General features: G+C 36.4%; 1 protein-coding gene across 5 annotated transcripts in view; it reads left to right on the top strand.

Annotated features, from left to right (window-relative positions):
* The window catches only part of LOC150089353 (heterogeneous nuclear ribonucleoprotein K-like), a 256189-nt gene that overhangs the window by 207175 nt on the left and 31904 nt on the right, over positions 1 to 17110 (top strand). For all 5 annotated transcript variants that reach the window (XM_090389144.1, XM_090389124.1, XM_090389153.1 and 2 more), the window contains 2 exons: positions 4034 to 4164; positions 13206 to 13424. In XM_090389144.1, the coding sequence (XP_090245270.1) occupies positions 4034 to 4164; positions 13206 to 13424 (350 nt within the window). The remainder of the gene's footprint in view (positions 1 to 4033; positions 4165 to 13205; positions 13425 to 17110) is intronic.

Genomic DNA, 17110 nt, shown 5'->3' with positions numbered 1-17110 from the left:
AATTCATTTCCCCCTCCCCCCCTGCATTGCTGAATGAAGTTTAAATGTGGGAGAACCTCAGTGCATAATGAAATCCCAGAACACCTAGAAATTGCTGTGTTGCAAAAATTGAGCCATTAATGCAAGAAGATCACCGTATTAATGTAAAAGAACTAGCTGTGGTGATCCCAACTAGTGCAGGGTACATGGAGAACATTAGCTGTCACCAGTACATGAATGTCTGCTGCTAGATGGGTTTCCAGACTTCTGACCTCTTCCCAGAAGAAGGAAAGAGCACAGTCTGCATGTGAAAATGTTGATGTGCCAGGAAGAACTGAAATATTACTGCCCACCACTTACTCTACTGACCCTGTCCCCCAAATATCTTTCCTCATTCCTGTTCTTGAAGTCCTTTCTTAGTGGAAAACAGTTTGCTGCTGAGTCATATGAGCCTTGAAGGATATTTAAAGGACTTAGTGCAAGGCGGCAGCCACAGGCTTTTGCTGCACTGGTCAAAAAAAAAAAAAAAAAAGTAGATAAGAAAATACAAATTATTTGTTTCCATCTTCACATAGTTAACTATCCAGTTGACCTTTAACTTAATTCAAACTGTCAGTCTCAACTTGCTGGCTAAAAGAAAACTGCCTACAATCTGATCTAAATCTCTTCCCCTGTAATTTGAATCTATGTCCCCACGTTCTGGATTTATATGTAACAGGCAAAAAATTCCACCTTCGTTTTAATTGGAGTCTTTCCTCATATGGTTGCCCTTTTGCTGATCTAACCATGCAATTTGCATCTTTGGTTAGAAGTTGAGCTTCTTTTTCAAGAAGCTCAACTTCTACAAAACTTGCTGCAGAAGTGTATCGAGAGGTGGCATAATGTATAATTTTGTCTGGTAACTACTTTGAGAAGGTGTAATACCTGGTGTCTGTTTCAATCTTCTGTCACAACTACTAGGTGAATAGAAATCTTTTTTTGAACCACAGCCACCAATTTTTTTGATGAATGTGAGTGATCCAAAATGGTCTTAGAATCACTCACGTTCAGCAAAAGACAGTTTGGTAATTTTTTTCGTTTGTCATTGTGTAGGAGGTTTTCTTCAATTCAACAGTCCTAACTTCGGGTTAGCATGGCAATCATTTTAATGGGCATGTTGACATTGTTATCCCAAAGTACAATATTTGCAGGGAAGAATTCAGAGTGTACAAATTATCCAAATTGTCAGTGCAATAACTGGACTAATTAGGAAATCAGTGTCACATCATGGAACCTACATAATAAATATTGGATTTTTGCTAAACGTAACCAGTTGCTATATGTAAGAAACCAATCATTATTGGTTTCTTACATATAGCAATTGTCATCATCATCAGCCATTTTAAATCCACTGCAGGATGAAGGCCTCTCCAGCAACTTTCCACTTCCTTTTGTTTTGTGCAATGTCCATCCATTTACTACCCACAGACTCATGAATTTCATCTGTCCATCTCCATTATTGTCTTTCAGGTTTTCTCTTAGCTCCTCTTGGGTACCATTCTGTTATTTTCTTAAATTTCTGTCATATCTTTGAGATAATTTTACTTTAGTTTTGATAAGAATGTCCTTTACTTGAGTTTGCTGTTTAATTCACGTGTTTCTCTTATCTATAGCAATTGTAGAAAGCATCAAAGAAAGGATGCAGGTAGGGCTGGGATTTTAGGTAGGGGTTTTTTTTTTTTAGTGGAAAATACTCTCCATTTCAATGATTTATTATTATTCTAATGATAATGAATCATTGAAATGGAATTATCATTCTGCAAGTAAATAATGGATTATTATTAAATTATTTGATTTGACATGGTGTAATATCTGGATCATGAATAATTCATGATTATTCGTTATCAAGAAACTGAAAAACTGTCCTATTCAGTGCTTATATTGATTTTGTAAAGGGAAATGTACTAGTACATAGTGAGCTAGTACAGTCGGTCCTTGTATGACACGTGTTTACATTACACAAATTCGATCATACAAGATTTATAAATAGGGGAACGTTATCTTATATAACACGAACTGAATTCGCTTATGCACGATTCGCCTTTGTGTTTACAAGAAATGGCAGTCGAACGTGGAATCACCCCAACCGAACGCAACATGATGGGAATGAAGAAGATTCTGAAAATGTATTTATGTGTTTTATATCAGTGAAGGGGAAACACATTTCACCATAATAACGTAAAAATCAACACAATTCCAGCTATTGATATAATCGCAAATGCAATTAGGTGGAGTTTACTACCAGTTTATAACAGATTCCACTAGCAGAAATGGAACTGGAAATTGTTTTTATTGTTTTATGGTAGTAACCCCCAGAAATGTGCTTTAGTAAAATGTGGGGTGTTAATAGTGTATCTCGGCCTTTACGGTGTTGTTTATTCAGTTGCTATACGCGAACAGCTTTGTTTATGTGTATTAAGCGTGCCTCCTCGTTTTGTAATTGCGCTTTATTCCCTAAAAATTAGTAAAATACTTAAAAGGTGTGAAAAGGAAACGTCCTGGCGAAGACACTGCAGATTCAGAGAGAGAGAGAGAGAAAAAGCAATATCGATAAACAGAGGCGGACTGGGTCAAAAATTCTTACCCGGGAAAATTTATAGTGGCCTCATACTACGGTTTATGGCCAAAATCACACCGGCCTCCGGCCCACAGGGATTTCCTTGGTAAGGCCAGTCCGCCTCTGTCGATAGAGAAAAAAATATGAAATTGTGAAACGCTTTGAGCAAAATGAAAGACCATGTGATATTGCACGCGCTACAGACCTAAATGAGGCAACGCCGAGAATTACAAAGAATGCGGAGAAAATAAAAACAACTTTCATAGCGGGAACAATTCAAAGTGTAATTAAAATCCATTAGATTAAGGCACAAAGAATTGAAAGAGATGGAATGGCTGTCATCTGTTTGGATAGAAAATCAAACGAAAAACAAGTTTGCTTACAATAGAAGCAAAAGCATTGGCAATATTTTATTACGTAATAGTCGTAATAAAATACGTAAGCATTTTATTACAACTTACGTATAATTTATACTTACATATTATAAAATACGAAAGTATTTTATTATGACTATTTTATTTAATATAATAAATTTTTTACGAATAAAATACGTATTTTATTCATAAAAATACTTTTTTAGTATTAAAAAATACTTTTATTATAATATAATAAATAATAAAAAATATTTATTTTTATTATTTATTATATTATAATTAAAAAATATTGTATTTTTTATTACGTATTTTATAACGATTAAAATTACCCGACTATTTATTGTGTTTGGTAATGCTTTGGTTCCAAATGTGTGTTCAATCTTGGGTGGTCGGCACATAACCCCACTTTTCCCATAGGGCCTGTTGTTTATATTGCATGATTTTGCATTGCACAAGGGTTTCTAGGAACACAACTATCGTGCTATACGAGGACAGACTGTACTCTATTATTTTGGAAATTTCTCACATAATTAGCATATCCTGTTTTCGGTTAGTGCTATAACAGCGAGAGCAACCATGTCCCCATCAAATCAAAAGTGATGGTTATGAGTAGAAATTTTGTATTAAAATAAAAATTTTACATTTACTTAAAATTGAGTAGGGTCTTTGCTGAATTTATAGTTGTACTGTAAGTCTATATTTCAAAATATATAAGAGCAATTTAGCTCAATTTGACAATGGTCTCCAATTTCCTGTCTGTTATTGCTGGGTGGTTTAGTTTTTAGTGGGTTGATGTACGTTGACTTCACTTTGCTCTTCCTTTTGGCATTGAGTAGATTATGGAAATTGAATACAAGATTATTTTTAAGAAACCCCTATATATTAACAATTTTAAACCATAATATCATGTCATAAACTTAGCTTGATATAATGTATTAATTGGATTAATTTGATGTGAGTGACAGGCCGAATAACTGCCTATAAAAAAGGTATGAGTTAAATCTCTTATTTTTAAAAGTTAATATTATATGTATAATTTCTGGAATTATACAATCTGCAAATTAAAAATGTGATGTTTATATAGGCTCCAATTAAAGGTCCCAACAAGTTATATGATCCACACCATTTTAATCCATTTTTTGCTGCTGAATATGGAGGATTTGAAGAAGGGCCAGCACGTGGAGGACCTAGAGGTAGAGGAGGATTTCGAGGAAGGTAAAAACTTAAGAAATAATGCCCAACTACAGTTCTTACTGTATTATTGTCTTTCTAATGCATCAATTCTGTATAATAAAAGTCCAAAAGTTTTCTTTTAATCTTGGTTATTTCACTAACTTGCGAGTTTCCTTCCAAGATCAGTCTCCAAGGGTGTGGGGGGGGGGGTTTGGACTAAATTACATGGTACTGACACAGGTTATAACATACAATAAAGAAAAGAAAAAATTTTGACTCGGGATAAGTTTAGTCTCAACACTCACATCTTTTTGCATCTAATATAGGCACCTCCGTAGCCAGGTGGGAAGGAGCAGCAGTGCGTAGCACACGCTTCTTGATTAGACCGGGGTTCGAGCCCGTCACCACCAAATACGGAGGATGCGGAAAGGTCAGGGAATTACCACCGCATATCCCGGAGCAATATGGCCTTAGTTGCTAATGCTCCTAAAAAAAAAACCAAGAAACCAAGCATCTAATATTGTGTAAATATATCAGTCATACTGCAAAAATTTACTGAGCAATATAGAATAATGAAGAGCGCTCAGCCATAATAATTGGTATGAGTAAATCACAGTTGATTGTGTATGGCCAGTACCTTCTCCTTAACTGTACCAGGCAGGGCAGATTCTCACAAGATAACCTTAAAAAGTTATCTTTAATTGAAAGAGTTATACTCACTCACTGAGCAAGGGTCAGTTTGTAATGGCACATACAAATAAATAAATAAACAAAAATTCTTAACATAAAAAAAAATAGCTTTAATACAATACTCAGTACTGTAAAATATAAAATTGTTGCAATTTGGCCTTTGATTTACGGATATCAGAAACAGTTCGTTTTTTATGGCAGAAATTTCACAAACACTTGCTACTGAGATGCCTTGTTCTAATTTCTCAATTAGCTCTAATTTCTGTGGCACATTTAAGTTCACACGCTTTCGTTTAACTCCTCTATGACTTGATGGCATTTTAAATTGTAAGGATTGCAGAATTAGTTAATAGTCACAATTCAGAAATCACAAACACTCTGTATACAACCTGACCGCACGATAGCTTGAGGCAGACTGAGACTGAAACAAAGCAAGTTGGTAAACCTGCAGTTTAGTGTCCCGAATCACGTCCAGCTTGCAAGTCACTTCCTGATCTGTAATCTGGGAAAACAACTATTTGAACACGTTTTCAGAAAGAATAAAAATAATTTCCCAAATTTGATTATAAAAATGAAAGTAGGTAATTATCATAAAAATAATGGAAATAGGTAATTATTGTTAATTTTTAATTAATAATAACACAAGTTTTGTATAACCTAAAAAAAAATATGGTCGAGATTAACATGTACATTACTGTATTATTATTTGTCCGGTCCATTAAATCCGAAGTTAAATAGCTTATTACAACCCGGTATATTTTCCCTGGATATTGGAGCTGTCTTAACGAGTAAAGAATACTCTCGTGCCAGACCGAATCAAAAGCTCCTGTAAAGTCAATGAACAGAGCAAGAACATATTTACTATCTGCATTTTTAACATAAAGCAATAATTCATTAATCGTGTCCTCAGTAGATTTGGATTTTCTTAAACTATACTGAAATGGCAACTCGATGTGGTGTAAATTCATGAATTCACTTAATCGCTGGAAAATCAATCTCTCAAACAACTTGCCTAGGTTAGATAACAGCGATATTGGTTGAAAGCTCCTGGGGCTCGTTTTTTCTTTACCTGGTTTTTGCAACACTTTCAGAAGGGCATATTTCCAGAAAACAGGAAATGAGTCTTCCAATAGACATTTGTTATACATATTAAGCAGAACTGGAGGGTATATCTAATAACTTACTGATACTATTGTTCTCAATTAAATCAATCCTCGGAGTCTTACCAACGTTTATCTGTTTACTGACTACAAGTAACTCCTGCTGTAAAAGGAGAGATATCCTCATCATTAAATAGCTTATTTAAATAGCTCTATAAATTATTTATACTCTGTAAATAATAAAAAATAGTTCTATAAATAAGCTATTATCTGCTCTTATCTCACACTGTTCAAGAGTATCATTACAATCCTTGGGAAACAGTTTGTCTTTGACAACTTTAATAGTTGTTTCCCTACCATCTACTATTACTGTGTGAAATATATCCTGCTCTATCTTTTTAGTAATGGTCAACTTATAAATAGTCACCAAGGGTTACTGTTTCCTGCAGTTCTTATCAAATTCTGCTATGATCTTAACTTATGCTTATAAATAGCCCTATGATATTCCCTCCTTTTACACCTATATATTTCCTTATAATAGTTAGCCTCTTCTATATTACGAGACCCATATCTTTGAAATTGCTTCCTGGCCGAAAAAACATCTTGCCTTAAAATTTTCAGTTGTTCAGACCACCATGGTACTTGTTTATCTGTGGCTTTCCTATGCCTAGCTGCATACTTCAAAGCTTCAAAAAGTACACTTTGAATAAAAAATGCATATTCTGTGCCATTCATAGTGTTCAGAGCCAGATATTTATCATTACCAAAAACCAATTGCAAGGAATCATTAAATTTTTCCTAATTTATCATTTTACATGCAAACCTCATCTGCTCATTGATTTTAGTATAATAAGTCTTACTATATACCCCCACATTTACATGAAATAATATAACCCGATGGTCACTGTTTGTTGCATTCTCATCAACAACCCAGTGACACACCCTCTTTACAAAATCTGGTGAAGCCAGTGTCAAATCAGTGTTCGATTGTCCATGTACATTGCTAAAGGCACTCCGTAGCCGAGTGGGCAGGAGCGGGAGTGCAGTAGCACACGCTCTTTGAGTAGACCGGGGTTCAAGCCCCTGCCTGCTGAATACGGTCGATCTGCCAACCCGCACTGGACCAGCGTGGCAGGTTATGGTCCATTTCCCTCAGCATGAATTGTTGAGGAGGCTTCCACCCTGCAGTGGGTTGATAATGGCTGCACTTTACTTTTTTTACATTGCTAAAAGTATACGGTTGTTGTTGATTCATTGAGTACAACTAAATTATTTGATATTATAAAATCCTCCATACACATTCCCCTGCTATCAGTCATACCACTGAACCACATATTGGATTTAGCATTTATGTCAAGAGCCAATAATACATTGCCACAACCTGTTTGTGCCAATGCACCTTCCATACATGAAATGAAATATTCAATATTATCTGTTGGAGAACAATACAATGAGACTGCTGGGAGTCATTGCGGTACAAGTAAACGCATGGGTTGTGTTAGGGTAGCTAAGAATAGAAACAGGTGCATACATACATGTGTGTACACCAATGCTAGGAGTTTGATGAATAAATTTGATGAATTTGAGGTATTGCTCAAAACATCAAAGGCAGATATTGTTGGGATATCAGAGACGTGGTGTCACACAGATATAAGGAATGCGGAACTGGAATTTGGGGAATACAATGTGTATAGAAAGTATAGACAGGGGAGGAGGGGTTATGCTATTAGAAAAGAAACACATAAAATCCAAGGAAGTGAAGCCATTCGACATCGATGGACAGAGCAGTGTCAAGTCAGTTTGGTGTGACATAAGCATAGGGAAATCAAAACTGAGAGTAGGAGTGTGCGATAGGCCTAATGACTCTGATGAGTATAATAAGATATTGTACAGGGAAATGGAGTGGGCCAGTAAATCAGAGAGTCTTATAATGGGGGATTTTAATTTCCCAGATATTGACTGGAATTTGTGGGTTGGTCACTCACACACTAGCCAGGCCTTTGTGGATTTATTGGATGATTGTTTTCTACATCAGCATGTTCGTGAGGCAACAAGAGGGAGCTCTTGATCTGATTATCAGTAGTGATTCTTCATGCATTAAGAATCTGCAGATAAATGAACCACTAGGTGGCAGTGATCACAGTGTGTTGCAGTGGGATTTACTCAAGGAGGTAACTACCATCAGAGGTAAAGGGAAGGGTTTTTGTTTTCGTAAAGGAGACTACGATGGTCTGAGACAGTATTTAAATTCTATACAGTGGGACCAACTGATGATGTTACCAACAGCAAACTCAAAATGGGAAGCATTCAAGGAACTAATCTTGGAAGTTACCAGGCTTTACATACCAACTAAGAAATATTGTTCAAGATTTAGGCCTAAATGGTTGTCAGATGAGCTAATGAGACATGTGGCAGAGAAGAAAAATGCATGGAATACATACAAATTAATGGGTGACATGGAAGCCTATGATAGATATAAGTTGGTCTGTAACCAAGTCACAAAGGAGATTAGGCAGGCAAAGGCAGACTACGAAAAATCTTTGGCAAAGGATGCGAAGAAAAACAGAAATGAGTTCTTTACCTATTTAAACTCAAGAAGGAAAGGGATGAATCAGATTGGTCCACTGGATATTGATGGGTCAACAGTTGAGGATCCTGCTCAGGTGGCTAACAATCTAAACGAGTATTTTGCATCTACATTCATGCATGAGGAGTTATTCAGGAAGGAGAATGACGTAGGTAAAGTAGACATTGGCAGTGAGCTAGATGATTTTGTAATAACTGAGAGGAAAGTGGAGGAGAGATTGTTGAGGATAAACATAAAAAAGGCACCTGGGGTGGATGGGATCTATCCAGTTATATTAAAGGAGGCAGCAAAGGAAGTAAGCAAACCCCTAGCCATAATTATGAGAGCTTCTTTGGACTCAGGGGGGGTACCCATAGACTGGAGATGTGCAAATGTAACCCCAATTCACAAAGGAGGATCAAAGGCTGACACAAGTAATTATAGACCTGTTAGTTTAACTTCTGTTCCAGGTAAGTTAATGGAGGCACTGGTTAAAGAAGCACTGCAGGATCATCTAGACAAGAATTCAGTTATAGCTCAGATACAGCATGGTTTTGTTAAGGGCAGGTCTTGCCTGACCAATTTGATTGGATACTATGATGTAGTCACAAAAGAACTGGATGCAGGGAATAACTTTGATATTATATATTTGGATCTTAGAAAGGCTTTTGATACTGTTGCACATGGAAGACTGCTGCACAAATTGGAGCAGTGTGGCATTGGAGGCAAATTGCTGCTATGGATAAGGGGATGGTTGAGTGGCAGAAGACAGAGTGGTAAACAATGGACACTGCTTAACGTGGACTAATGTTATTAGTGGAGTTCCTCAGGGTTCATTGTTGGGTCCGTTGTTGTTTTCGGTGTTTATGAATGATATTGATGATGGTATATCAAGTTTAATGTCCAAGTTTGCAGATGACACAAAGTTTGGCAGGGTTGTTAAGGACACTACTGATGCTATGCTGCTGCAACTGGATCTGGAAAGGTTGAACAGATGGGCTGAGAGGTGGAAAATGAAGTTTAACATTGACAGATGTCAAGTACTACATATGGGAAACAGTAACCCCAGAGCAACGTATCAACTCTGCAGTACTACACTGACAGTGGTGGAGAATGAAAAGGACCTGGGGATAATTGTGCAGGCAGATATGAAGTTCTCTGAGGAGTGCAGACGAGCTGCAAGAGTAGCTCATGGTGTCTTGTCAATGATATACAGGAATTTTTCTAGCAGGGATAAGGAGGTGATTATTCCCTTGTATAAGGCAATGGTTAGGCCACATCTTGAGTACTGTGTACAGGTCTGGAAGCCTCATTTCAAGAAGGATGTAGAGATGCTGGAACGGGTACAGAGAAGGGCAACAAGATTAGTGAATGGAACAAAGGGTTGCTCTTACGAAGAAAGGCTTAAGTTTTGCAAATTGAGTCTCCAGACTAGGCACCGGCGAGGTGATCTGATAGAGGTGTATAAGGCTTTGAATGGTTTGAGCATGCTCAATGCCAATGGGATTCTTCCTCTTGCTCAGAATAATCACCTCAGAGTGCATAAATTCAAATTGAGGAAGGACGGATGTCGGATAGATGTGCGGAAATTTGCCTTTGGCCAGCGGGTGGTTGGTTGGTGGAACCGACTTCCATCATTTGTTGTTGAAGTTGATAGCCTAAACAAATTTAAGGCTCAACTGGATGGGATTTCGAACGAACGGAGGGGTGAAATGGGAGTGGTGTGTGGTTTTTTTTTTTTTTTTTTTTTTGGCTGATGCTGAATAATCTTGCTTTCTTGCATCATATGCCTATGCTAATGACAATAAATAAAATAATGTCAGTCATAACAACATAATGCAAACAATGTCTTGATTGCAGAAGACATAACGATGAGGATATCGCTCTTTTACCACAGTTATGTTTAAATTCCTATTAAAAATAACTTTTGCTACTCAGTCTTGTAACATAAACTGACTTAGCAGTTACAGGAAACCTACCAATCTATAACTCTGCTCATATTGTAATGCATATGGCTCCTGCAAACAAAGTATGTCACACCGGTTTTCCACCGGTGAAAACCATAAACTTTTCCAAAGCAGAAGCCCCCCCCAGTTTGTAATGATTTTATTGCCAATTTCCCCTCCCTGCTGCAGTGTAGGGGAAAATAATATCCGAATTAATTGCATATGATGTAGGCAAGAAGATCGATTCTATTAACTTAACAACTTTAGCAATAAACAAATCAGTCGTCAGTAACTTGATACTGCGTTATTGCTTTTTTCTTTTTTTCACTGTAATTAGATTGCAATTTCACCAGGTTAAGGAAATAACTATTTGATTAGTAAATAACTCTGATTAAATATTAATGTAACTTTGAAAACACAATTAAACACAAAATAAAAGATGATGGGATTAAACTCACTAAATTGGCACAGTAATCAACAGCCTGCAGAGCTAAGGCAAACACGTCCAACCAGCCAATATGCACTATAGCAGGAGTAGCCAACTTAATTTGTGATGCGATCTACTTTTTTCCTTCAAAATGTGCCACTACCTACCATCTCAAAAATTTCATTGCACAAGGTGCACAAATCGAGGGATGACTGTATATTTAAAATTTGTCGTGATCAACTGAAATTAAATCCGTGAGCGACTGGTAAATCACGATTGACTCATTGGCCACCCCTGCACTGTAGTATTAAACAAGGAAATTATGATTATAAATTTGGCATTGATTGTAGAGTGCAGTAAGATTACAATTAAGTGTAAATAAATATGTAGCCCATGTATTGGCAATACATTAGCTACATACCTATCGAACTGAGAAGAGAATTGTTTCATACTATAAAATAATGACAGAGTAAAAAAAAAATATGTGGAGGTCATATATTAGTAAAGAAGTCCTTGCTCTTTTTCTTAGCATCCCTTGCCAAAGATTTCTCGTAATCTGCCTTCGCTTGTATAATCTTCTGATATCTGCCATAGGCTTCTGTGTTGCCTGATAATTTGTATGCATCCCATGCATTTTTCTTCTCTCCCACTAGTCTCATTAATTCGTCTGACATCCATTTAGGTCTAAACCTTGGAACAGTATTTCTTAAACGGTATGAAATGCCTAGTAGCTTCCACGATTAATTCCTTGAATGCTTCCCACTTAGAATTTGCTGTTGGTAATATCATCAGTTGGTCCCACTGTACAGAATTTAAAAACTGTCTGAGACACCTTTACGGAAGCAAAAACGCTTCCCTTTACCCCTGATGGTAATTTTATCTTTAAATAAATCCTGCCTCAGTTCGCTGTAATCACTGCCACCTATTGGTTCCTTAATCTGTACATTCTCAATGCACAAATAATCACTGCTGATAACCAGATCAAGAGTATTACGCTCTCTGCTTGCTTCACGAACATGCCACTACAGAAAACAATCATCCAATAAATCCAGAAAAGCCTTGTTAGTGTGCAAGTGACCAGCCACAAGTTCCAGTTAATATCTGACAAGTTAAAATTCCACCTTTTTTAACACATTCTGATTTACCTGCCCATTCTATTTCTCTTTACAATTATTCATTGTACTCATTAGGCCTATAACACACTCCTACTCTCATTTTTCCTTTCGCAGTGCTTGTCACACCAGTCTTAACAAATGATTTTTCATGATCAGGCTGCAAGCTTGTCAATTACTTAAATGCATTTAAACATTGTTAGTTGTAAATGGAATTTTGTAATAAAAATTAAAAATTCAGATTAAGAAGAAGAAATTTGTGGTTATATAGAAATCATTTTTTCAAGGTTATTATACTGAATGCAAAATACAACTAGGCTAATGAGAGATTGGCCTGGACTAACCACATTGGTCATTATAACATGCCGGGACATTAACAAGAGGGTCACTATAAAGAGCTTTGCATGTACGTTATTTTATCTGAATTAATGTGGGAATTCAAATTACACAGCTTTTAATATGTTCTTTAATTTGAACATTCTGCACAAGCATGGGGGAAATTCTAACTAACATAGAGTTCCGTGGAAAGCAACCATTACGTAAGTCGGGGAGTTCCTGTACTGGTACTGAAATTCATAATCACACATGTCATTTACATGCTTGTGTAATGTGATGTTGGAACTATACTGGTTGCAGGGGCACAATATGTTCATTCAGAAATGTAGGGTTGTAACGTATTCCTTTGGCCCCCCCCCCCCCCTTTTTTTTTTTTTTTTTTAACTTTCATTTTTTTCTTTAAGCAAAGGCCCCATAACCTCATTTGCAATTTGGGCTGCCCAGTAATGTTCATAATTTCCTGAGAAGGTCTTATTGTAAACCAGTACACTTAGCTATGGTATACCCTGAAAATTTGTTGTTCTGAATTTTTCGTCAAAGCTATATCATCCAAACAAGACTTAGAAAGCATTAGTAATAATGTAAGCTGACTGGAACTTAAATATTAACGCTATGGCGAAAACTTTATTAAAACAGTATTTGTTGTAACAGGAACAAAAATATGTTTACTGCATGTTTTTACACCCACCCTATTTCCAGAAGTAATAACTCCCAATGAAATTATCTAGTCACTCAATTTCTTTCATTAAAAATATATACAGATTGAATTAATGAAAATATTTATGCTATCACATTTGTATTGGCTCAAGAAACCTATATAGTTTGAATAAATTTTTTACATTTGCAAAATATTTTGACAAAATTTGGTTTTAAAGTTTTTATTCTTTCCCCACCTTATAATCACAGGGTTAGCCCTCCTCCTTGGCGTGATGAGCCAGTTGACAACTTTTCCTTTGAACGTGGAGCAGATGGCGGAAGAGGAAGAAATCTTCCTCCTCCTTTTATTGGAAGAAGTAGAATGGGAGGCCCCTCTGGACCTCGTTGGGGTACATCAGATTCACTTGAAAGACAGTCCAATATTGAAAGGCCAATTTGGAGAGAACCAAGCAGCAGAAGCGACTTTGGGTATGTAGAAACCTTAATATTTTTAAATTTTATACATAATTTTGAATTTTATAAATACAGTTCTATTATTATGTTCCTTGCATTTAACAAAGTTAGCTTAGTCATTATATTGTAAATTGTGCAAAATTGTCCTAATATATAGACTAAACAAATATTGTCCTGTTTTACAATGCTGCAATTTTTTCAATTAGGATAAAAGTATATTCATCCTCCAGTAGTTAAATTTCAAGATTCCTGACTTAATCAATCAGTTACTAATTTAAAAAACAGTAACTGATTTGATATATTATGATTGATGGAATTTCACCTAGAACAGAAATGAAATTTTAATTTATAAGGGTAATTTTTATAAATTTTAAAAGTAATTACAGGTTTCTCATCAGGATCATTTTAAGGGTAAAATGCGTTTAAACCTTTAGTGGAATTTTTCAGAAAACAAGAAAATATTCTCTTAATAGTTTCCTTTATGAGATACGTTCTGATTCACAAAACGTGAAGAATTCTTATAGTGACTCAAATATATGATGTGGGAGGCAAACTATTTCAAACAGATTCTTTTTGGCTTACTGTAACTTTTCATAATCTTAAATAATAATGGATTTAGATTGCTGGTTCAAAGTTCAAAATTAGTTATGCATACAGTGATATTATTGAAATAGATAATTGATAAAATTCTCCCAAAATGTTATAGAAGAACTTTAAAATCACAGCAAATAGTATCTGTTTCAAGAAAAAACAATAAGTTTTATTGTTTTTTCTTGAAAAAACAATAAAACTTATTGTTTTATTGTTTTTTCAAGAATTTGAAAAATTCATCTTTGTTTTTTCAATAAAACAAAGATTCCATCGAAATGGAATCTTTGTTCATTCTTGAAGTTGTATTAATAATTTGAGTTTTCTAAGAATTTAGAATATCCTTGTGTCTGCAGTAAACAGCATCTCAGTGACTGTGTTTTTTAAGCATTTACTGTTATATTTGTGATTGTATGGAAAATAGTTTCCCATTTGAAGATAATTTTGGTTTGGTTTCTGAATAAGATGGTAGTTGGAGCAGTGCTAATTAAAACAATTTTCACACAACTGACAACTATGAAACATTAATTGACCCTTTTATAGCATTCCTTGAAATATTATAGATAGTACTTTATCAAGTTGAAAGCATATCTAAACCTTTTATGATTTTCGTTCTAGTTTATAATCTCCTTTAGTTTAATGAGGATACTTATCACTTTTCAAATACGTAAGTTGCCATTAAAACAGCCAGCTTATAGTGCTATCCATCTTTTAGTGCTTATTTCTTCCAGTCACATGATCAATCCTCTGATATGCCATATACATTTTTAAACATCTGTATTGTTCCAATTTAAAACCCATCCCCTTTAATATATATATATATATTTTTTTTTTTTTTTTTTTTAAGATTCCAAGAAGAAATAAATCTGGATCTAACCTTCATTCTTGGGTTTTGGGAATCCATGTGATAGAGATTATAGAGAAGGAATAATAGTGCAACTTTATTTCTTAGGAATTTTTTACAGTTAGGTGATGTTTATTTTGTATTCAACTCAAAGCTTTGGAAGTTGAAAGGACAAACTCTAGAACTCTCTTCCCATTTATCTTCCCTCTTCTCACTTTTTTTTTTATTTCAATATTTACTATTGCACTTTGTTTGCACATGCATGTGTTTTTATCATGTCATCAGTGTATTTCATTAATGACAGGTTTATTATTATTATTATTTCTCCCTGATGGGGGGGGGGTTCCACCCCATGATGACCTCTGCTACCAAGTGCAGAAGGTGGTTATGTCTGGTGTTACTGTTGATTGAGGAACTCTCTGACTATCCTACAGGTGTTCAAGATTGCTACTTTCTGGAGTTCAGATGACACCTGGGAGACCTATTGCTGCTAGGCTGTTATGTCGGGTCTTTGGCACCATACTGGTGGTTGACACTATGATCTGGATGGTCATTACTTGTTGCTTATGCCACATCTCTTAGATTTTCTGTCTTAGGTCTGTACTTCCTGATCTTTCCTCATGGGGTTTCTGAAGGTTGCCAGTGTTGGGCACTGCTATGTCATTAAGATAGGTAGTCTTTTCCTTTTTGTTGACAAGGGTTATGTCTGGTCTGTTGTGCAGGATAGTCTTTTCTGCTATTACAGAACAGTTCCAGTACAGCTTGTGGGTTGAGTCTCTAGTACAGCCTGGTGTTCGTACTTGCAATATGGTACACTTTCTTTGAACATCTTGTAATTCTTTGCTGGCTTCTGATATATTTGCTGGCTTTTGCTTCCTGCGGTCGTGTTGGGTTGTTTGAGGCCAAGGGACATCGTTAACGTGTGTCACCCGATATTCCTGGCTCCTGTGCAATGTATTTTCTATAGTTGCTCATGTTGGTTACCTGGTCTTGGGATGGCGAGCAGGAATCCTTCAGTCTCGGGGAAGAGTGGCCCGCTTGTGAGCCATGCATTAGAAGCCATTTTATCTAATTGGTCTTATGGAGGTCATTGTAGTGTATACTATATAGTGTCTTCTTTGCCCATCTTTCTAGCTTAGGCTAGCTATCACTATTGTCTGTCCATCAATTGAGATCTGTCAGGCCCCTTCCAACCTCTTGTCAGTCTCTCCATGGCTGACTTCGGGTGGTGTTGGCAGCTCTTGGTCATCCTTTGTCCTTGTCTTTCTCACAATATCCTGCAGCTCGGTGTTAGTCCAGTCTATGGATCCTGAAGGAGCATGTTAGCACTGGGACTACATTGGTGTTTATTGCTTTAACTGTGTTTCCTCTTCAGCTTTGATTTCAGCAGGCTTCTGAGTCTGGTATTTTTCGGTCAGGTGGGTCTAGCTGGTAAATTCAGGCGACCAATTTCCCCTGATGCAAACCGTGGATCTTTCATTTGTCTAGATGAAATTCCATCCTGATATCATTGCTGAATTCTTCAGTGATCCAGATTAGTTGCTTCTTGGTTGCTGCATAGAGCTTGATGTAATTCATGTACATCAGGTGAGAGAGGGTGTACGAGCTTTTCCTTCTTTCTTTGAAGTTATATCCATGCTTGCAGTTGTTGGGTTTTAGACAGAACCATAGTGGGTTTAGGATGCTCTCCGAAAGATTCCTCTCCTGATGGGGATTGGTCTGGTTGTGACATTCTCGACCTTGACGGTGGTATTCTATTTTGCCATCGTTGCTTCTAGGAGGTTTGTCACTGTCGGGTTGACTTTATAGATCTTCAGTGTCTCTGTTAGTTAGCTAGCCCTTGCAGTAATCGATGTAGACTGTGTACAGGTTGTGACGCTTGTAGACTTGTTCTACAACTGCAGCATAAATGGTTAATTGCTCCATGCATCCTTTCTGCTGTTCAGCCACAGTCTGATATCTTCTTTGTTATGCAGGTAGTCAGGATCTTGTACGTCATTGAGAGACAGGTATTTCGCCAGGTTTCTTGTATCTTCTTCTTAAGGCTTCAGATATGTGATTCCTTGAGTGAGAAACTGAGTTTGTCTTTGGGTGCCTTATCATTCAGGTGAACTGCTCTGCTAGGTTCTTGTATGTGCAGATGAGCTTCTTGTACAGGTAGTCGTGAACATTATCTGTTCCTGGGTTTTGCACTTGTTGAACTTCCTGATTGTGTTGTACTGCTTATGAATTTCTCATTCTCTTTTTTTTTTATATATCCTTGGGTTTT

This window comes from Mastigoproctus giganteus, chromosome 2, assembly GCF_048544385.1.
Source record: "Mastigoproctus giganteus isolate SK-2022 chromosome 2, ASM4854438v1, whole genome shotgun sequence".
In the NCBI taxonomy this organism is placed as follows: domain Eukaryota; kingdom Metazoa; phylum Arthropoda; class Arachnida; order Uropygi; family Thelyphonidae; genus Mastigoproctus; species Mastigoproctus giganteus.
The sequence above is the reverse complement of the archived record's forward strand: the minus strand, read 5'-3'. Positions and strand labels throughout refer to the sequence as shown.